Genomic DNA, 23,027 nt, shown 5'->3' with positions numbered 1-23,027 from the left:
TAATTCGAAATATGCGGGTTCGATATATCCGGGTTCGACTGTATAACTGCTGGTCTACTAGAGCTACAGATTAGGTGCCTGTGAAAGTTAAACAGTGTCAATGGCGGTAGAAAAGTGGGTGGCTTGATGAAGTTACGAAACTTGCATTCTCTGGATGGAGTTTGGTGATGCAAGAGAAGTCTAACTGGAGATTGCCAAAAGAACCCTTTGCCCAGCAGTGGACGTAAGTAGGATGACGAAGAGATGCGCCATGTTTTAATGCAAAGCCTCCTTTGCCTCATTCTTGGCACATGGTGGTAAGTAGATAGGTAGGTAGGTAGGTGTCTTGCCTCGCTTTAATAAAATTAAAATAATGTGTGATCAACAGTGGAATCAAGCACCTGCCATCGAGCACAGCAGCCCGGTGCTCTAACCATTAGGCCACAATCGCACGCATAGTTCTCTCGTTCCAACGCCAGCCAGCTCTTTTAAATGTTCAACGCGTGTGACCCGTGCCACTTCCTCGGCTTCTTTCTTTTTGAGAGCTTCCTCTCTGAGGTGCCATGCACTGTCTCCGGGACCAGCCCACTGTCCTCCGTACTTTTCACATAGGACGCTACGTAGAACGCTACGTAGAAATTGTGCAATGTTGTACCAACTATATGATAGCTTAAGTTAATCATGCTTTATCGTTCCTCCGCCGGAGTACAAATGTCATTGTCGTTTTACGTAAGCCACATGACATAACCTTCGGTACGTATAACTGCACAACAAGTAGTCACTGATGACATCCCCATCTATGCGGTTATTTTTTTTTTCTTCTTTTTTTAATCCTCGCCCACTACCTATGTAGAAATCAACAATTGCCAAGGTTTAAGCTCACATCAAACGGCTGGCGTAGAAGGTATGACGTTGCCGCCATACGGTCCTCTTCAACCTGGTTATTGCTGTGCTGCTGTCGTCACAGACATACGTTCATGACACACACACATTCAATTCACGCAAACAGCTTGATCCACCTAGTTTCGCTTTGTGGAACGTGAAACAATGCTAGATAGCTAGGTGCCCGTAATATGCTTCGCGTAACCTTGATTCGCACAGTGTGTGGGATCTGCTCAAGTTTTTTTTGCATTGCTTGAGTATTCATTTTAAGCTCTAGGTGCATTCCTGGTTACAATTTTTAGTATACTAGAGAAGGCGAAGGGGGGGGGGGGGGGGGGGAGGCCTTAATCTTTGTCACTGAATTGCACACCCTTGCTGCAATGCCACTGACCTGTATGTGACATCACAGACTTAATATTATTGTTATGTATTTAGACCCTGTTTGTTCAGAAATAGTCAAACTTCGAATACCGAACAGTGCAGTGATTGTGAAATAGTTGATATAGCCGGAATTCGATCTATAAAATCACGTAAAGAACACGTCAAAAACTTCTGCAAATCAATCAATGAACTAAGAGCGCAATGATCGTTGTTCGGAGTGCACTTTTGGTTGCGCCGCGCACAATTGGCCTAGGTCGTGCCGACGTCGTCAGCCGCGCGAAGTCGGCGCAGTCTAGGTGAATTGCATGCGGCGCAAACGAACGCCTGCTCCAAACAATGATCCCTGATCACACCTCAATCGTGACGCAGTAAGTACTCAGTTGAAGCTTCACACAAAGTATTTATTTATTTGGCTGAAAGTACTGCACCAGTGTAGCCTGCTTCTTATTGGCAGCCGCATGCTTAAACACGGAGTCTTCAACATAGTCTAAACGATCCATAAGCGATAGGCCGGTGCCCTCTATTGCGCCGCAGTAGTGGCTTAGAATGGCCAAAGCAGCTACATCCTCAGTTGAAGTCGGGAGCGGGGCAACATCAGCGCTTGCAGGAGCAACCTCGGCAGCTTTTTCATTTGGCCGCTACTTCTGCTGCAATCTCCACATCCATCAATCGAAGCGTTTTGAAACACTGTCAGTAACAAAGTATTAAGTGCCGTCTGCCACAGCGTCTATGAGTGAGCCCAGTGAGCGATGCAACCACCATTTCTAACGAGCTGCGGCAGGCGCAGAGCGCTGCACCGAGGAAGAGTCAGTGCAACAAATGCAATGCGTCGTTCACATCAAACTAGCCAAGCCGCCTCATGTGTACGCCGCTACGTTCAAATAGTACCCTCGGTGCAATCGATGCATGCAGCTATAGTGCGGAAGCAATTGATAACGCCCATCACGTCACCGCTATCTTCGAGGGTGTTGCGGGCAAGCTCACCGCCTGTCAACAGAGCGCACATGGTCTGGGGTGGTGGAGTTCGATATATCCATTTTACGGCCGACCCCGTTCGAAATACAAAATTAAAAATGCATGCAATTTTCCAGGTGATATGAAAAGCGTTCGATATATGCAATAATTTGATATATCTGTGTTCGACATATTGAGGTTTCACTGTACTATAACACTAAGGGTGCAATCTTGTACGCGTTCCAAACTCGAACGGAGGCGGTCCGTTCTTTTCGTCGCGAAATTGGCGGTCCGTTCCGTTGCGTTTGTCCGATAGCAGACAACACGGAATGATTGACAGCAGATATCACTTCACAATTGACGTCATGGCGTTCTTCACCGTTCAAACTGACCAACCATGTGCGGCTCGGTAGAACGGACCGCCTCCGTTCTATTTTAGAACGCGTACAAGATCGCACCCTAAATTGCTTTGCTGTCTTGGCTTGTTTTGGTATGCAGTGTAATGCACATTTTTGCTAAAATAGTTAGACACCAGAAATTTTTCAGCTTGGTGCATTGCCATATTTTTGCAGATTTGCTTTTAAATGTGCATTTAGAAAAAGCACAGTTTATATGATGATGTATGAGTTCTAAAAATTTGCATAAATTTTTGGCTAGTTCATTGTGGTTATCTATACAGCTACACCAGCAGAAAATTAAGATTTTATAAGTTGAACTCTGAGCTGTTGTCAACTTCTTTTTGTGCAGAAAATAATACAACAAGCAGTCATTCGTACCCGATGGAAACATTGAGGTAAACGTGCCTGCCAATGGTGTGCAGTATATCGGTAGGGAGAATTATGCAACTAACTTTTGATGTGTTCTGGTGCGTCTTCAACAGCATAACTGTGGTCACATTCACACCATAGATTTGGCAGCCCTCTGAATCTCGGCCAGATCAATTGCTGGAAACACCCAAGCATAAAGCTGTAGTTTTTAAGAATATTTCACAGTTTGGAAGCAGGAGCTTTTGGGAAACTTGTTATTGAATGATGATGAAATACAGTGTGACGTGGACCAGCGAAGTTTGCTTTTGAAGTTTTTTTAACAACTGCATTGTGGCTTTGTGTGGCAATTGCTTAGTGCAGGTATGATTGCATACGTGAAGTACAACCAATGTCATGGCATGAATCTGACGAGCTAATTTCAGGTTGGTTGCTTGATGCTCTATTTGTCAGCTCGGTGGCTGAAATTGCAAAGGTGCTGAACTGGTCAGCAGTGCTTAGGAGCAAGGTGTCGGAATACGTAGGCCCAATCTTTACATGGTGATGACAGTGGGGCGAGAGGCACATGCTAGTGCCATCTTTTTCTTTCTCGGAGACTGTGTTCTCACATTTGACACCATTGTATATTTAAAGGCGCTTGTTATGCACTTGTCATCAAATTCACTGATGAGAACTCTGGAATAACATAAAAAAAAATGCAGCTGGACACAAGCGTGTGCGTGATGAAGGCATAGACTACGTTTCAGGGTAGCCAGATGGTTACTGGCAGGTCGCACCTGCTGGTGTGAACATTGGTCACGGCGAGTTGCTCCTTGTTTGGCAGTTTTGCTCGACTGCACAACCTTTGTCAATAGCTTGTGTGAGCGCGGCCTTATAAGAATTGCTTGAGCTTGCCGAGCGTGCATCAAAAGTCCGAGAGTGTACATTTAAAAACGTGTTTCTCTAGCTAACCGCACTTGATTGAATCTGGGATGTGTTGCCTTTGGGTTGTGGGGTGTGAATAAGCTCTTGTTCTGTCTGTGTTCTGTTGTGTTCACCAGGTGCTGCTGCGTGACTACAAGCTGAGGTCGTACACGCTCAATGCGGTCAGTTACCACTTCCTACAGGAGCAGAAGGAAGACGTCCAGCACAGCATCATCACAGACCTTCAGGTGAGCGCACTTCCACACTCATTGAGAGGACCACTGACTCCTTTTGCGTTTTTGCGGTAGTATCACTTACAGTACTTATAAACATCATCCTGTGTAGGTTTTCACAATACCCTGCAAACGTGAATCACTTCTAGGTTCTTTCAGCTTGCATGTCCATCCAGTGTGTGCTGCAAAACTACCTACTTTGTGCAACCAAGCTGCACAGAAGTTGTCTAAATGTTCCTTCAAAGTCATAATAGCCACAAAGCACCACTGTAGCAGTAAAGGATGCTACTGCAAGCATATATTTTTTTAAAACTTGTTTGTCACTACCACAAAGCGGGACTTTAAGTTTGATATTCTCAGTAGTATTGTTGTAAAAGTCGTGCCAAAAAAAGCTGTAATGGGCAACTTCGAGGTAACGGGACCCAAAAGCTATTCCAATGGAAAGGAAGGTGTGAGATGGGCTGGCAGGGTTGGATTTGGTATTAGAACAGAACCAAGAACACGGATGTTGCTGTGCAAGTTAAAGGCCTAGAGAAATATTTTTAAAAAAGCAATTATTGGGAAATGACACTTAGGAAAGGACAGTGACATAATAGTTCTGCGGAAACCTGCAAGGTGGAGAGAAGTAATTAATAAAGGGAAAATCAGACAGCCGCCCGTTCGTAGCAATTGCTACAAAGGAAACCAATATGGGTTCCTCGAAAGAAAAGCCTCGCACTTGAAAAATTCGTCCTTGTCTGGGACTCGACCCGGGACCACCGCCTTTCCGTGGCAGCCGCTCTGCCATCTGAGCTAACCAGGCGGCTAGCAGATGGTAGGGCGAAGCTGGTAGGGCGATGCGCTGTTCGTGCATCGTGCTGTGGTGCATGAATGCCTCAAGAAGTCCTTTTAATTCAAACTCCTTTTAATTCAAACAAATTTTCGGGCCCCTTCAAGTTCGAGTTATCGAGATTTGATTGTAGTTGTATTACTCATGATAGCATCCACAGTGCCAGTTGCACAGGAGACTCGGAGGTGGTGCATGTACAATCAGTTTATTATTCTCTGTCCAGAGTTATGGCATCGTATGTACATCTGGAGAATCGCAGGTTCCTTTTCGCCTGCTGTTGTAGTACCCCTTGTCCTTTTTTGCCAGCAGGTTCTTGCACCTGTAATCATCATCGCCAACACTGTAATCATCGTCGTTAGCCTACGTTACTTTTGCTTAAGGACGAAGGCCTCTCCTAGTGATCTCCAGTTACACCCGTCTTGCGCCAGCTGACATAATCCTATGCGTGGAAATTTCCAAATTTCATCACATCACCTAGTTCTCTACCGTCTCCAATTACGCTTCCCTTTTCTTGGCAGCCATTCCATAACTCTAACAGACAACTGGTTATTTGCTCTGTGCATTACATGCCCAGCCTAGCTCTATTTCTTTATGTTAATGGCAGCTAGCATATCGGTTAAGTCTGTTCGCTAATTCATACCATTAGATTTTGGTCCTTATGTGGTCGATAGGTCCACCAACTTGGTGCACGTCGGCATCTTGTGCTGCAATGACTCACGCAACGATTCACACAGTGCTTTGCATTAGTTAGATGTCAACTACAGCTCTGATTCTGCCAACTTTTTTAGCGACCTCAGGTCACACGTTTTCCGGATGAGCACTTTCTTTCTCACTTCTTTTTTTTTTTCAAAATGTATGGACGAGGTTCAACTGTAGCCATAGACATAAGAAAAGATAGGAAAAGGTAAGGTTTCATGCGAAAAATAGTCTTAAGACACAAATCCTGCCTTCAGGTGTATGCCAAAAGAATATACCACTAAAGTTTCAAAAAATTGCAGCATATGAGATACCAAATGTTTGTTCATAGTTAATCACTTCCTTGCTTCCTTTCTCTCCTGTGCTTGCCTGTTTCTGTGTGAGTGGCTCGCATGTCAAGACTGCCACATGTGATGAAAAATGGCCAGCACCCACCCTTTTGGATTAGGCAGGCCTGTCTTCTCTGCGAGCTCATACTAATCTCTGCAGCAGACATCCTTCGCTACGACTGCTCTGCAGTTCAAACTTATTTCTGTTTTATCTTTTGTTTGTGCAGAATGGCACAGACCAGACGCGTCGTCGCCTGGCTGTCTACTGCTTGAAGGATGCCATGCTCCCACTGCGTCTGCTGGACAAGCTCATGAGCGTCATCAACTACATGGAGATGGCCCGTGTCACGGGGGTGCCTATGACCTACCTGCTGTCACGGGGTCAGCAGATCAAGGTCATCTCTCAGCTCCTTAGAAAGGTCAGCGGTCTTTTCAAATGCACGTGTGGACACGTGTGGCATACGAGAACCGATTGAGAGAGCAATTCAGGGATCAGTTGCACAGTTGGTCGACCAAATTATTAATTGATTCAGTGATTGAGCAAATGATTGGTTGATTGAATGACTGATTGTTTACTTGCCTGCTTGATTAGTTGATTGAATGATGGAAGGGCTTGTGTGATTTATTTAATCAGTGATTGAATTATTGGTTAGACGATGGGATGATTGATTAGATGTTTACATTAATTCTTTGGTTGATTAGCTTTAACATTCCAAGCAATGTGGGCCATCAGAGACGTCTTGGTGGCAGAGTATGGGTTAATTCTGGCCAACTGTGAGAGTTACACAGTTGGCCACGCAAAGCTTAGTAGTGTGCGTGTTTCTGCAGTCTTACCCCCCAATCAGAACGTAGTTGTTGGGGCCAAGAATTTAACCAAGGACCTCGGGCTCAGCAGTGCTACACCATAGCGACAGTGGGGTATACGGTTCACGAAAATGAGCACTGGCCAAATTGTGTGAGAAAGAGGGGGGCGGGGGCTTTTGTGAATTCTTAATGAATTCAGCCCTAAATACAGTATAACTTCCTATATATGATCCTGTTTCGTACGGTTTCTCAGCGCCAACGTTCGCAATAGAAAATGCAAAAAAAAAAAGAAAATTACCCAGTGCAGTCATACTTCTTTTTTTACTGGTTAATGTGTTTTTGGAAAACCACTATCATCTCCAAGCCTAGTATGAGGCAGGGCATTAATAGAGATTTTTGTAAGCCGCTCTATACTTAATAATTGTTATTATTTTAGTTGAACAAGTTGTTCGGTCTGTTTCTCGGACCTCGCGAGGTCCGGAAAATCAGTCGGTGACTGTACATAGTGCCTAACCTAAGAGTCGCATGTCGCTGCCGGCTGGAAAGTACGAATTATCTTAATAGAGCCGCACGGGCTATTCAAGTTATCCCGTAGAATTTGCATTGAAAATGACGGGACCGATCAAATTCTTCAAATTAACTGAAATTTCAGATTAACAGAGCTCGAATTATTGAGGTTTTACTGTGCATCGCATACTGTGATCATATGATACGTTTTGCTAAAATTAAAAGCGAACTCGTAAAACGATCGAAATATTCATCCTGAGCAGAAAATAAAAAATAAGAAGTCACTTTCGCCAAAAAGTCAGAGCATTGGAGGCGATGACAAAGAGACAACTACATGAAGTAAGGGTCGTAGTTTTATTGGTGTCGCGCGTTCAGGGAAACATGAACAAATCTTAGTCAATGACCACAAGCACTCACAATCACAATGCGAGCTAACCTTTCGCACCGTGTCTCGGATACTTAGTATAATGCGACTGCCAACACTCAACGTTTGCACTTGCAGCATATTACCAAGTACGGCAGGCGGCCCATGTATGGGCAGCCATGTCATAGCCATGGCAAGGGTAGAGGAGGAAATACACTTGCAGGGGGGGGGGGGCAGGGGACGTGCGCTTAGTGCCCCGTCCTCCTAGCATGTGCGTCTATGCTTCTACCCTCGCCTCCCCTTCTCCTCTTCGCTCTCTTAGCGTGTGCTCTATGACATTGCCGTGCATTTACCCTCTCCTCAACGCCTCTGCGCTGAAAGAATCTTCAGCTCAGGTGTTTGTCCGAGCGCTTCGAGCTACCGTGTGCCTTGCAGCCTCCACAAGTTGTTTATCAACGCAACAGGTGGCACAGCGATGTTTCCTGAACACTGCGTCCCGGCACTCCCGCTTTGACGGTGTTTTTGCTACTCGAAGTTTTTATGCAGAAGGACGCTTGTCCATAACTTTTTCCTCAGCCGACGTTTTTACACCTTTTTGCCAGATTTGCCAGCCATACGAGCTCCACGTACGGGCTCGAAATGGCCGAAAATTTTGGTAAATCAAGGTTTGTTATGTGTTTGACTGTAGATGAAAACTTGCTTTGACCTTACGGTCAATCATTATGTTATTGTGTACCACAGGCTGCCGAGCAAGACCTGATCATGCCGTTGGTGCACTCGGAGGCCGGCGAGGACTTCGAGGGCGCCACGGTCATTGAACCGGCCAAGGGTTTCTACAGCGTGCCCATTGCAACGCTCGACTTCTCGTCCCTGTATCCGTCCATCATGATGGCGCACAACCTGTGCTACACGACTGTGCTGGACAACCGCCAGAGGGAGCAGCTCAAGCCAGACCAGTTTATCCGCACTCCATCGGGCGACCACTTTGTCAAGGCCTCGGTCCGTAAGGGACTTCTGCCCGAGATTCTTGAGGACCTGCTCAGTGCTCGCAAAAGGCAAGTACAGAATGGTACCTGGTAGAGTTGTACCGGCACATGTTGCGTGCTGATGGAAGAATGGTATGGCTTTTTCAATGCGAGCCGAGTGAGAGTTTTGGTTTTGCACGCTGTACTGTGCAAAATATCGGGCGCCATATTTAAAGGGGTTCTCCTTAGTTCAAACTCTGTTTTGTTCGTATAGATTTCAGGGCCCCGTGGAGTTTTAATTAATGAGATTCTACTGTACTTTCTTCATCACAGAACCAGTTTCACAACTTTTTGATACCATCTCATACTACAGCATGCAATGTAATCATGAAATCTAGTTAGGATGGTCGTGTCTTGCTAAAATTCACAAGCAGGCGCATCTTATGCAAGATCAATGACCTCATTAATGGGATAACAGGGTTAATTTTGGTGAAAGCGATTACGAACCAAAATTAAAACAATGCACATGTGGCAGCATTGAATAAATGAACAGTCAGCCAGATGGGCATTGTTTCCATTGACTGTCCAGGGCCAAGACCGACCTGAAGAATGAGACGGATCCATTCCGCAAAAAGGTGCTGGACGGCCGTCAGCTTGCTCTGAAGATCAGCGCCAACTCTGTTTACGGCTTCACAGGTGCGCAGGTCGGAAAGCTGCCCTGCCTTGCCATCTCGAAGGTGAGTCTGCAAGGTCCCCAAGGTTTCCCACGTTTATTTGTAGTCACAAACCAGCAACACTTGGTCCATCTCTCACTCCAACTGCTGTTGCTCCTGTGAACTTTCGCACAGTTGCAAGAAAATAATTTCTACTCTGTTTACTTCGTTTCAGTGAGAGTTCTTGAACTACATGTCCTTGGGGTAGCCCAAGCTTTGTGAGCAACAACCACGTCCTCCGTTCTTCTAACAGCATGTGCATGGCCCCCCAGTGAACACCTGTAGTCACTTCACTTGTTCACAAATCCCTCAAGGACTCTGCTATATATAAGGAATAACATGAGGGGGAGTGGAGGGAGGGGGCAGTTGCGATCTTGTGCAGGTCGGTTTTCCTCTTTGCCAATTGGGTCAAGCATGACCATAGAGTGGCTTAATGCATAAGCATCCACTGCATCAAGAATTCTCTTATTTCTTGTATCTAGACGCGTGAAGCGAGCTATTTTGTTCACAGTTTTGGCTTACCAGAAATGCGAAAGCTCATGGACACAATGTAATTGAACATGTTAATCTACAGCACCATTCAAGTTCAGACCATACTTCAGCAATATTGAATAAAGCAGTCTAGCTACACTGCTAGCAAAGGTGCTCATTGTGTTTTCTTGTGATCATAGGGAGCGAGCAGGCGATGAACTCCTAAAGTTGAAACTTTTGTTATTTTTGCCCACTAGTGTTCTCGCAACTTGTGCTAGATTTTTTTTCTTTTTTTTTTTACTTCAATGTGCATAATTTTCACCTTGAGTGCCTCTTATTTCCTACTCCTGCTGTAACATAAATTTTGACCTGTTGAAACTGGGAAGAATGATTCTCAGAAAAATGGGTACTTTAAAACAAACTGCAACAAAATTTGGACCTTGTAAAAAGGTTAGTTTCAGTTAGCATAAATGTAATGCAGCCTAACTGCAAGCTTTTTTGTTTGAGACATGAAGGGATGCATCACAAGAAGCTAGCAAAGGTGGATGTTTTTTACTCCAAAACTTAACGAAATTCCACCACTAACACTTGCCAGAAACAATGCAGAACCCTGAAACCTGCAAATGATATACATGATCGGGTGGCTCTCGCTGTGCAATGAAAATCTCGGAAGTCGTGTTCTGAGATTTGCACCACATCCACCAACTACCAGGTGCCTGAGCTGTATGCTCAGGAGGCTGTGAACAAGAAAATTGGACGATTACAGCACTGTAGCTTTGCCAAGATTGCTTCAATAACGTACACAATAAAATCTCGTTGATTCATTCCCTTTATGTATATTTTCCCGGTGCCAACATTTGTAATCGAGAACATAAAAAGTAACCCAATAGAGTTTTTACCGGTTCCTACATTCCCGGAAAACATTATTTTTCAGCACCGACATTCAGCACGTTGCCAAACCGCAATCGTACAATAAGTTTTCTGGTCGCTAGATCCCATGTAAATAAGAAAATGCGGGAGAGGCGTGCAATCGAGAATAGTATATAGCAGCCCGCTACAGCAGCTTCACTGCAATATTCGCCCACCCATCTAACGTGAAAATGCCGGTGCGCACTCTGTTTCTCATTTTGGTGCCAGCAAAGCTTCTCTGGGGTCGTTGCACGCGGCATTCGTAGCTATCACCGCCAATCCTATTGCGATAAGCATCTTTACCTGTCTGTTTTACAGCACGCGGTGCGTAGTGCCATTGGTAGTGTACTGCACACTTTTAGTGGGGATAATCCAAACGTGCCGCCATTCCCTGCTTCAGGCGGTGCGATTTAGGCATCACATTTCGCTTTGGTAGCATCCAGTGTCACCCACGAGCTCGATTTCGTTTCGGTTTCCTGTCGCCCTCTTAAAGCACCACGCAATAGGAAAACAACAAAACGCATCTTGGGCCGTCAAAGCACCTCCAGTTCAATGCATGTCGGCGTCTCATGCTGCAATGATCCACGCGACGCTTCATATTATGTAGATGTCAACATTGGCTGAGTCTGTCAAACTTTTCATTTACTTCCGATCATACGTTCCCTCAGTTAGTACGTTTTTTCTCGCATTTTTTTTCCAAAACATATGAACGAGGTTCTACTGTGCTTACTCGTGTCATAATCATTTCATCCAATGTGAAATCTCGTAGCATTTGTCCTTTAGGAGAAAGGCTCACTGTATTGACCGTGAGTTCGGCACTGAGTATTCTGTGCTTCCGTCTCGGTTGCAGAGTGTCACTGCGTTTGGCCGCACCATGATTGAAAAGACCAAGCAGGAAGTGGAGGCCCGGTACACACGGGCCAATGGCTACGAGCACGATGCCAAGGTCATCTACGGTGACACTGACTCAGTCATGATCCGGTTCGGCACAGACACGCTCGAGAAGGCCATGGAGCTTGGCCGCGAGGCGGCGAATTATGTCACCGCCAAGTTTGTACGCCCCATCAACCTTGAGTTCGAGAAGGTGAGTTGCTCGTAGTCAGAGTGAAGGGCAGCGGCTTGTTCCCTATATCAGTTTAATTTTTCACTAATTTTTCTGGCCCCAGGTTTCATCGCAGTCCTTGAAAGCCCTTGAATATCCGGACAGTTAGTACCATTGTTAGAGTGTCCTGAATTTGTTACAGAACATGGTGTTTTAATAGATCGGCTCAAGCATACAATAGCCCTGCATGCAAGTGCATCATCTTGTCTCCACAAGGACGTTGGCTACAGTAGAACCCCGCTGTTACGTTCCTCACTGCTGCGTTTTCCCGGTTGCTACGTCGTTTTCATCCGGTCCCAGCATAGCTTCCATAGGATACAATGTATAAGGAACCCCGCTGTTACGTAGTAGCTGTGAAAACGTTCCCGCATGATACGTCGCAACTTAGCACCCCGCACCCGCCTGGGCTAAACTAGGCAACGCGTTCCAACGGCCATTTTGGCTTTTGACGAGTTTTGGCTGGGCTTGGCCAGGCTTGGCTATGGAACTGGCTGCAAGAAGCTGCACGCCAGAACTCACTATCATCACTGTGATTACGGTCCCCGCATCGTTGTTGGAAACGGAGGAAGAAGGAAACTCAGGATAGGCCCTGACGTCACTCTTTGTGAAGCTAAAGTGAAACCAGAAGTTGGCGTTGCTCGTGGCATTGCTCCGCCTATCGGGCCAGCTCTCCTCTCTTGTTTACATTTCTCCCATGGCACATGCGCGTCCGAGCACCCCGGTTGCACGCAGCGCGCCGTGGGAGAAATGTAAACAAGAGAGGAGAGCTGGCCTGATAGGCGGAGCAACGCCACGTGCAATGCCAACTTCTGGCGCGCGCAACCGGGGTGCTCGGACGCGCGCGCTCCGCAGTAATACTAAACAATCGTAAGCACGTTTGCATGATTATGCCAAAGGGGGCAAAATTTCCCGCGGATATTCCTTCTTCCGTTGCCATTGCCGTGGCACGGTGACGATGAGGAGCACGAGCCGCATGATGCCGGGGAGTTGCCAAATCCTAGCTTTGGAGAAGCCGTCACGGCTCTGGACCTCCTCCGCAGGTACGTCGCACCTCACAGCGACGCTGACAGCAATGCGGCTTTCCAGGCTATTGAGAAACGTGTGGCAATTTCTAGCGAGCGAAAGAAACGGCAAGCCACCATTATAGACTTTTTAAAGTCCTAAGCGCACTCTGTGGAAATAAATTGTCTATAGTTGAAGCTGCATTTTTTCATTCATTTTCGGAGCTTTCCTCGCTGTTGCGTTTTCCCGGCTGTTACGTTTTTTACGTTATGTTTGTTACGTTTGTTACGTTTACGTCTAGAACCGCAGGACGCTGCGGTTCTAGACGTACTGCGCACACCGCGGGAGTTTAGAACCCCCCCCCCCCCCATTAGCATAGCGGGGGAGTGGCTATGTCAGGTGGCTCGATTTATAACTGTAGAAGAGTAATTCAAAACACACGGAATTATTCTCCAGTTCCGGCGGCATTTTCTCTACTTCCTTCTTGAACAAAAAGATGTTGATCCATAGATATTTTCACAAACAATTTTCGCTTTTCCTCCCTGTTTGGCTGTTGTCTTGGCTTTCTCCCTTAGTAGATCGCTAAGTTTCTCAAATCCTTGCGACTCTTGTTTCCAGTTGCCAATTTTGCACTCAAGTGCTGTACAATTAGGGAAAAGCCAGACGAGGTAACGGGTGACCGTCATATTGCTTATGGGTTTAACGGTTCTTGCAGGGTCTGATGATCGAAGCAGTCTCGCATTATTTTATTTTCCAGCTTATCTAACCCATATGGCGGGTACATGGTTCCGAGGATCTGCCAGCATAGCGGCAAGCCATCACTCGAGGAAATAATCAAGCGAAAGGAAAATCTAAACGCAAATAGCGTTTTCTCCGGCCACAACTCGTTCCACAAGCATACGGACCAGCTGACTACGAACCGAATCCCTTTCCTGCCCCTGGAAACAAAGAAGGTTAAACTAACGAAGCAACAGCGATGCGCGTGATCGTTGAATAGATGGTGATATAAAAATTGCGTGGGGCATTATAAATAAAATAGAATAATATAATTAAAACAATAAACTACACCCTGCCTGGTGCAATAGATGGTGGCAACTGAACTCATCTTGAGTTAATCGCATTGGCACTGAATCGATGAGAAAACTGGTATTCACACCCCAGGAGATGTCGATAACTACCACCATCCAAAAGGAGTGAAAAGATTGACAACCATTCCACTCTATGAAGATACAATGGCAGCGAAAGCTGACGACAGTCAAAACTCCCAAACGAAAAGCAAAGTGTTTCACCTCCGCCGCGGGTCGGCCTGAAGATATCACAACACCGAGCTGCGGCGTCAACCCGCCGCAGAGGGGAAGCAGGCGTTAAGGACGCCCCATATGTGGGCCGATCCCAACGGTAATGCAATGTCGGGCCTACCCGCGGCAACGCTGAAGCAGGCGCTAAGAGGAAGCTTAGCCCGGGTGCTCCTGTCTAAATACATGTAAAAGGAGAATTCGTTTTTCTCGGCAACCACTGCACCAAATTTGACAAGGTTTGTTGCATTTAAAAGACTAGTGACTGTTGGTTTCTATTTTTTGAGTTATTCGTCAATATTTTACTAAAATTGGCAAAAATCGAAAATTTTCAAAAAGCAAAGCTATCAAGTTTATAACTCTAACTCAACGATGCAAAATAATGATACAATTCTCTGAATTGCATATAATAGTGCATCTAAAGCGGACAAAGTTGATATGATACACATGAATATGAGAAAGTTTAGTAATATGTAAATACAGCTTTTACAGAACCCTTGTAACCAACGCAACAAATTCACGTAAGATGTCAAATTACATATGGAATTTGTCCGCTTTGAATGATCTAATGGATACTGTTTACAGAACTGCGATATCTGTTCTTGATACAGAGCTATGAATTTGTAAAGTTCGTGCTTCTATTCTTTTCAAACGGTCGAATATTTGAATATCTTTTAACAACATTCAAACCCCAAATCGAAATTCCGCTTACAACAGTCACTAGAATTTAACTTTCTCTCTCAAATGCAACAAATTTAATTAAAGTCGGTGCAGGGGTTATCTCAGAAAAACGTTTTTGCATTTTACATGTATTTGAATAGGCCGCGTCGGAGTTAGGCCCGAGCTAAAGCTTCCTCTTAAGCACTCCCTACACATGGGCCTACCACGAAGATCGCGAAGGGTGCATTACATGTTCCCGAACCCACAGGAGTGTGTGCCATTGAGCTTGGACCCTTTCTGCACTATCGCCAGAATCGGCTCATATGATAATTTCTTCTGGTGGGGGACGCCACAAAAACTACGGAAGTTAGTCATATAATGCTTTCGCTGTAAAAGGCAGCAAAATGTTCACCGCCGACTAGATTGATTTGTCGGCGCTTTAGGAATGTGTGTTAGGAGTGGTGGCGTGGCCGAATTGGGGGGGGGGGGGGAGGGGTATGCTGCTTAATTTCGAGGCGGGGGGGGGGAGCCCCCTTGGGTACTTGCCTGATGTTGACTCTTTCATGAGCTGCCCGGATGTTTGCTCCAATGGAGTGATAAAAATATCGCCCCTCCTGTGCTTCCTGCCTTTCCTTTGCTGGCCTCAGGTGTACTACCCGTACCTGCTGATCAACAAGAAGCGCTATGCAGGCCTGCTGTATACACGGCCAGAGACGTACGACAAGATGGATTGCAAGGGCATTGAGACAGTGCGACGAGACAACTGCCCCTTGGTGGCCAACCTCATTAACACCTGTCTTGAGCGCATCCTCATCAATCGGTGAGGGCATTGAATGTGGTCTTAATAAGGTTTCTAAGGGTACGCAATCTGCTTGCACCTGTTGTTTCAGAAAACTTTATCAGGAAGATTAAGGGGAAAATGTGTACTCAATGGAAGGGCATAAGAGTCTTTATGTATATTTGAGCTCAGCCCTCTTGTACATGTCTCTTACTTTACAGCGAAGCTGTTTATGGCTAGAGTTCTGCACATTTTGTTCAACATGTGCAAAAACCGTGGGCCAATCCATGAGATAGTACAATACTGGGCCGACCCACGATGGAGGTGAAGCAGACTTCAAGCACTGCGCCAGCTTGCAAAAATTAAGTTTAATATCTTAACCCGTATATGATATTAAGCTGATAAGAACAGATACTACACTTTGACCCGCATCAGCCACATCTAAATTCGCACTGCCCTCTCTTTGTTGGTGTTCCAAGCGCTTGCATATCTACTTTCCTTCCACTCTCCCACGATGGCGGTCTCGTCGAAACGCCACCCATGTGTAGTTTCCTCCGGCTCCTCGGGATGGCAGTCCTGTCGTCCATGTGATTGTATATAAAAGTCATCGTACTAAATGAGTTCATACTTTTGTTCGAAATTCTGTGTCACCTCTGCGTCGTGTGCTAAACAGCTTCGCTGGTCATCCACCATCACAGAGTGAAACGGCTCATGGTTTTTGTGATCCTGCCCCTGCATTGCACAACATTTGATGCAGTGGCATGTACATTACAAAAGAAGAAACATTTATGCAGTGAACTGATAACATAGAGAACTGTACAGTAGCTAAATGTACTCGTAGGTTATTTTGGCAGTGCAACAAAAAAGGACAAAATAAGCTAGGAATCCACTCCAAAGTGTATTCATCAGAACACCAATAATATGTATTGTGGATCTGTTGCCCCCAGCTTGCAGTGTAAAATTACTTCTTTTGAATGAGCTTTCGTAACGAAAGTGATGTGTCAGCGTCATCAACTTACACAGAAACTTGCTGTGTCGCCATCTTTTGATGACAATGGTGATGGCGCTGGCTCAGTGCTTAAGCTGCTGTTGACGCTATGAACATGGTTTCAGTATTGCGTCCGCTTGTAAAGCGCAGCTAATTTATGGGCTTCATTTCTGTGTAAAAAAATAATTGCCTTAGAATTGTGTAAATATGGTAACATTCATTCTTTTTTCTTCTTTCCTCTCTCTCTTTCTTTTTGTCAGTTTTGTGGTAGCATTAACTGTTCCTTTTGTGCAGGGACCCCGATGGGGCGGTGGAATTTGCCAAGCAGACAATATCGGACCTGCTCTGCAACCGAGTGGACATCTCCCAGCTAGTCATCACCAAGGAGCTCACCAAGAACGACGGCGAGTATGCTGCCAAGCAGGCTCACGTGGAATTGGCGCATCGGTGAGTTTGGTGACTGCTTGTTGAGTGATGTGAAGTCGTTGCTCACTGTTAAAGGGAAGCTGAAAGGTTTTCCAGAAAAAATGAGTGAACATGTGTACATAATGGTTTTCGACCCTCCGAATTCGAATATCGTATCGAAATTGAGCGAAAGAAAGCGCAAATATATTTTATTTCGACGAATAGTGCAGCAGCGGACACGCCCAGCTCGCGCGTCTCGTTTCCGCCTGTGATTGGTCGGGCGACCCGTGACATCAACTTTAGCGACTGACCGCTGCCGCTCCACATGAAGCGCGGTGCCAGGTAGTTTGGTGCTGTAATGGAAAATTAAGAGGTAATGGAAAATTTAGAGAGACTGCGTTTTTCTGAAGAGTTCGGCGTTGCTCCCTACATGTCCAAGCCGATTGCAAAGAGCCGGCCTCTCGAAGAAGCAAACGATGCTGGTGCGAGCAGTGCTTTCGACGAGAACGAAAGCGAAGTCTTGGGATCTCCTCGTGTTGGAAATGCTCTTTGGTGAGTATGTTTTTTGCAAAGCGATCTAGTGATCTCGCCGATCTTTCGCCGATCTAGTGAGCTCGTTTCCGGTCAAACAACTGCAGTGTTGTGTTCCTGCATGCCTCCTCGTGGAACGTAAGCGGGGATGCGATCGTCGGCATTTGTGCGCTGTCCAAAGCTGTCGGCAACCTACAAAGACAGTTCAAACGCGTGAAAAGCTTCCCGGTTCATGCAGTACGTGTAGTGACCTTCATCTGTGCGCCATCCGCACACTACTCGTAACCGAAGTCGTAAAGGCGGCGAATTTCGTCGGCTACGTGAGACGGTCGGTTTCTCGCTGTGCGCAAGAGACGGGGGCGGGAGCGTAGCGTCCTAGCGTGCGCCGGCTTTCCAGCACATGCAAACTCTACATTTGCACTGCGTTATGGTAGCTGCGTGCAGGCTGTTTTACAACACACGTGCGAATAGAAAATTCGCGGCGCTTTGTGACGAAACCTGCGTCGAGGACGGGAAATAAACATGCACCTTCCGTTCAGCATGCTAACACGAAGGAGCTCGCAGTAAATCAAAATCCAGGTTTGGGCGAGTTCGTGTATTCATAAGGCCTTCCAACACCAGTTATCATCAGTCAGGCCGCACTCGTGCCGTCTTTGTTTTCGTTGCTCCGATCTTTTCGCGCTGCGTTTAGAAAGCCTGCTAGTGGAAAGTAGTCCTCTCTCATTCTGTGGCCATATACAGCAAGTGCGCAGGCCGAATTGCAGGGCTGGCCGCATACGTGCTGCGTGCTTGATAATGTATCAAGCTAAGGTGCACTTGCTATTTTGATACTAGTTCTTTGCATGTGTTCGTGAGTGCAAATGCTTCTTTGGTAGGCTTTGATGCCATTTTAAACAAACTTCACTTTTAATAGGTGTTCGTGCCATCACTGTATCCCAATGAACAATGAAGAGGACTGCTGCTGCTGTCAAGAAATTAACGAAATTACTCAAAAGCAGAAGCATGCACAATGCATCACAAGGTCCCGAAAATTTAAAGACGTTTGTCTGAACAGGACTGTGCTTGAAGTGGCACTTGTGCAGCAAGGTACTACATTATCAGGAAAAGAACCCACAAACAGGTGAGATTTGATATAGATCAGATATGTGCTGCAATATAATTTACTTTCACTTACAGACAGTTGAGATATGCTGCATATCGGCAATTTGCATGGCTAATATGGAGAAGAATGGGCAAACACAAGAGACGCATTCTGCCAAGTTGTGTCCTGTGTGCTATCCGGAAGAGATATCCATCTCATAATGGAGTGTACACGGGGTTCAAACATTTTTCAAGCTGCGTCGAAGTGAGTATTTAAACATGTTAGTAAAGGAACTGAATTACTGCATGCACCGATCTTGACATTATGAACCAATATGAATTGCATCACTTACCAATTGACTTTACAACTTTCATGCATGTAGTAAATGTTTTTGGCACAATAAAAAGTGAATTTGGAAGCACATATATATTTTATTCAGTGTCATTTTATCTGGTTGCCACACATGTAAAATAGAAAAACAGCCAACCCTAGCATACACAAACACATATTTATAAAGTTATTTACATGGATGTCGTGAAGCTGTCACAAAGGTAGTTTGTCATGCACTGTGCCATGAGTCTACAGTGGCTTGTGTTAGGAGCAAACCAGCTTTTCATATTGTTGGCATTCTCATTACATTTTGCTACAAGACCATAATATCTAACTACTTGTTGAATCTTGTTCTCCGCCTGTTTACAAGCTCTTCCTTTGATGCTTTAGGAAAGCGGCTGCTGAGAGGTGGCGGAATCTTCGCACTTGTGGTCCTTCTCGTCCGTAACACTGTGACAGTGTCCAGCATAACCACTTCCAGTAGTCTCTTCACATAGCCTGCATTAGGATTTCACAACACAATGTATGTGTGAAGAAATAAAGTGCAATATCATCAGCTTACCATGTGTGGGTTGCTCCTTTACTGGACAGGCAACCGCATTGCCTCCTGTGGCTTTCGGGTATTTCACAATCCACCTAGAAGTGCCATCCTGTGTGCATGCCTGCCTTCTCTCACTGTTCTCATTGTAGTGCATGGCTGCTAACCGAGTCCTGGAACAGTTACATTTAATCATTTTGTCACTTCAGGCCATTGAATCGTAAAACAATTTGATGCATCCAAGAGATGCAGGAGACAAAATACAGAGTAGAAACAGTGATTGGTAATTAAACAAGCTACAGCCAGGCAAAGCAATCTGTGGACCACGGCTGGGACTCCAAAAGCAGCCAAGCAATGACAAATCTGCTATTAACGAATGCTTGATCACTGTAATGAACCATTGTGGCCTCAGTATAGTTTATATACTACATTTGTTTATTTCATATTGTGTTCATATATTTATCTGGTATAAGCAGTTTCTTCACTGAAACACACTGCTCGCTTGATTTCAGTATCTCATCAAGACTCAACTGCAAAGCTGGAATATTTAGTTACCTTGCCACCATTCCTTCAAAGGAGTACTGGCACAACTTGGGCGCAAAATGCAGCAGCACGCTATGGAAAGCTTCTAAACCATAGGTCTGGAACTTCGTTGCTAGTTGTGGCAAATCTCTCAGGAGGGCCTTGGAAGTCGCTACTTCCTTCAGCTTCTGGAAAGCCTTCGACTCTGAATGAAAAGTGTAGAAGCACCAGTGCTAAGTGCATACACCAGCCATATGTGTGGATAAGCAAACTGGCTGCTGCACGTGTTATTCCGCTGAGGTAGTAACATTACATATTACAGCACCAAGCTAATATATTTTCTTGCATCATAATATATGCCATTATTCTGACTGTGACAACAGAGGTGGCACTTTTTCAGCTGGCAACTTCCAAAATCAGAAAACAAAACTTGTGCATGCGATTAGAGCTACAGCGGCATCTATAGCGAGAAAGAATGGAAAGAAACAAATACGGATTCAACAGCAAAAAGCTACACAATATTTCTGAAGTGGTCAGACATGATGTACTCGCATGACACTGTTTGGTACAGCTGATATGTTCTTCATTGATGTATGTTATATTTCCATCAAAAGGCAGAGTACCTGTGCTAAGCCAATTCCGCGGTTCAATGTCTCCATGAAGACAGGATGGAAACAGTGCATCCTCATGGCTGTGAATGTCTCTGACATGATTTAGCAGTGATTTCCACTTCGGAACAATGAGCTCCTTGTGGCCCTCACTTGAGGCAGCCTACCAATAGAGGTGGTTCCCAACAGCTTGCGTCCACTCCTTGAGCTCTTTGGAGTCATTTCTCTTAGCCACAGCAAGCAACTTTTTGTGAACACCTGAAATTAAAAAAAATATATGCATGCCTTTCTTGCAAGAATGCATAATGCAAGTAAAAATATTCTGGTCCAGTCAAGTACAGACTACATCATACCTTTAACGACATGCCAGACATCGAATTCATGCGTGATGTCGGACCTCTCCTTCCGAAGAAAACACTTTATCTGGGCATGCCGGTCGGTAACAATAGACGTCACATCAATGCGGTGATCCTGGAGGAAGCTGAGGCTACGTTTCAGGCCTTCCAGCTCCATATAGCAGCTTCCGCCTACTTCATTAGACTGCAAAACGTGACAATTCAGTATGTTTTACAGATAACAATGGTCTGTCCTCTATAAACAGAATGAAAGTGAAGTGATTATTTGCTGCGTAGACTTATCTTCTAGCACTGGTTGTTACAGATATAGCATGCTATAGAACACAGTTTAAACAAACCTGCACAAGTTCAAAATGCAGTATTTTGTTGCGCTGAAGATCCAGAAAGGAGTGTGTTCCGAACTTTGCGCTAAATCCAGGCGAATCGGCTCGCCCATCACCGGCAAGTCTCACTTTTTGCTCCCCTATATCCACAAGCAACAGTTGCTGTTCGTTTTTCCACACCTAAAGAAAATTCCCCCTAAAGTAAGCACATGTCAATTGCTTTAAATATCTTTTAAGAAATATGCTTACCTTCCCAATGGCAGGCCAGAGGTGAGAACGCTGAATGTTGAAAAATGTCCTCTCTCCGAATACTTGTACCCCAACAAGCGAAAGCATCCGGAGGGTAGCAGTTGGGTTGCACCCAGAAAATAGTATGGCTGCAGAAAGCCGCAGGTTGAGCACAGCCAACTGCTGAATGCAATTTTGATTTTGCCAAGAAATCGTGTGGCCCGACTTGCAGACTGTAGTCATCTGAAAAAGAGTTCCTTGGCACTGAACATGACATGTGCAAGGTGCAAAGCACTTGCGGCAGAAATTGAAAAGCATCCTAAGCTGTTTCTCCTGGACTAAAATAATTCTTTCATTATCAGGAGCGTCACTGCAGTCCTCACTGCAATTCCTTTCATCGGAGTCGATATCCTTGGAAAAAACAACAATCTTTCAGCTAAGGTGCGTAGCACAGACCAAGGGAGCTTGCAAAATAACTGCGTCTGTTGTGTGCACAGACCCAGTGAGATCGTAACAAGCCAAATTGAGAAAGCATTGCAATTTTTTACGCCATTGACATAACGTACCCCTCTTTCCAGTCACTCAAGGGGCAGTAGTCGTCATCACGGCTGAATGAGTCGCCATTGTCACTGAGTTCCTCGTTATCACTGTCCTCGGAGCTTGCTTCACACACTGTAGTGCCCAACTGTACCTGGGTGGCCACACTAACCATCGAGGCACCAAGCTGAACACCTGGTAAAAAATTGAAGTACATGAACAGGAGTTATCAGGACTGAATGAGGTTAATTTCATTCAACTAATACTATGTCCACCGACTCAGCTTTAGTGAAGCTAAAACATTTGTAGTATTACAGAAATACGATTCCCTTATTACAGCCCATAAGTTATCCCATTAACTGAAAGAAAGCATGCAGCTGGTACACTGAAAAAGGCATGCCAAGTTTAATAGAGCATATATATACATACCTATAGAAACACCACAAGACTTTGTCTGTGCTTCCTTTGATTTGCATTTTCTTTTCATGTTCACTTGTGATGCCTTAGAGCAGTTTTCAGGATGCATATTGACTTGAAAGCACTTGTCGTCACCTTTATGGGAGATCAGTGCTGGTTCTTGGGCACCGTCTGCAAGTGGCAAGTTTCTTGTAGCGCAGTCATGATCTGTGATGTCAACTGCCATGAATTCTTGATCTTCACTGTCATGTGGTGTGCAGCCATCTGGTATGCAGTCATCTGGTGTGCAGTCATCTGGTGTGCAGTCACCTGGTGCGCAGTCACTTGGTGCGCAGTCTTCAGTGCAAGCCGTGTTGCCTAACAGTTCATTGAGAACCTGAATATGTAAAAAAAGAAAACCATATGATGCTCTTGCTGCAAACAGGACAAAGGAAAGTGCACTTCAGTACGAGTAAAAGTTTTCCATGTCTTGCAAAAATAATTTCAACGCTCGCTTTATGGAACAGATTAATTTTACAGCTGCGTTGCAAATCACACATGTCATCTCTTGGCGAAGAGGCACCATCTATATATGCGTTAGCTTCTCCATACTTGTATTCATTTGGGCAGCTAGAATAGGCTTTAATGGTTGCCATATAGCTAA

At 45.2% G+C, this 23,027-nt stretch overlaps 1 protein-coding gene and 2 pseudogenes across 2 annotated transcripts in view; 1 reads left to right on the top strand and 2 right to left on the bottom strand.

Annotated features, from left to right (window-relative positions):
• The window catches only part of PolD1 (DNA polymerase delta), a 69,776-nt gene that overhangs the window by 34,744 nt on the left and 12,005 nt on the right, over window positions 1-23,027 (top strand). For both annotated transcript variants that reach the window (XM_065448701.2, XM_065448702.2), the window contains exons 9-15: window positions 4,001-4,111; window positions 6,178-6,369; window positions 8,367-8,680; window positions 9,180-9,327; window positions 11,534-11,767; window positions 15,390-15,562; window positions 16,803-16,955. In XM_065448701.2, coding sequence (XP_065304773.2) covers window positions 4,001-4,111; window positions 6,178-6,369; window positions 8,367-8,680; window positions 9,180-9,327; window positions 11,534-11,767; window positions 15,390-15,562; window positions 16,803-16,955 — 1,325 coding nt within the window. The remainder of the gene's footprint in view (window positions 1-4,000; window positions 4,112-6,177; window positions 6,370-8,366; window positions 8,681-9,179; window positions 9,328-11,533; window positions 11,768-15,389; window positions 15,563-16,802; window positions 16,956-23,027) is intronic.
• On the bottom strand, window positions 15,791-15,965 carry LOC135915631 (U2 spliceosomal RNA; annotated as a pseudogene).
• Window positions 18,949-21,036, bottom strand: LOC135915600 (uncharacterized; annotated as a pseudogene).

Source organism: Dermacentor albipictus, chromosome 3 (assembly GCF_038994185.2).
Source record: "Dermacentor albipictus isolate Rhodes 1998 colony chromosome 3, USDA_Dalb.pri_finalv2, whole genome shotgun sequence".
Taxonomy (NCBI): Eukaryota; Metazoa; Arthropoda; class Arachnida; order Ixodida; family Ixodidae; genus Dermacentor; species Dermacentor albipictus.
This window is presented reverse-complemented; position numbering and strand designations above follow the sequence as displayed.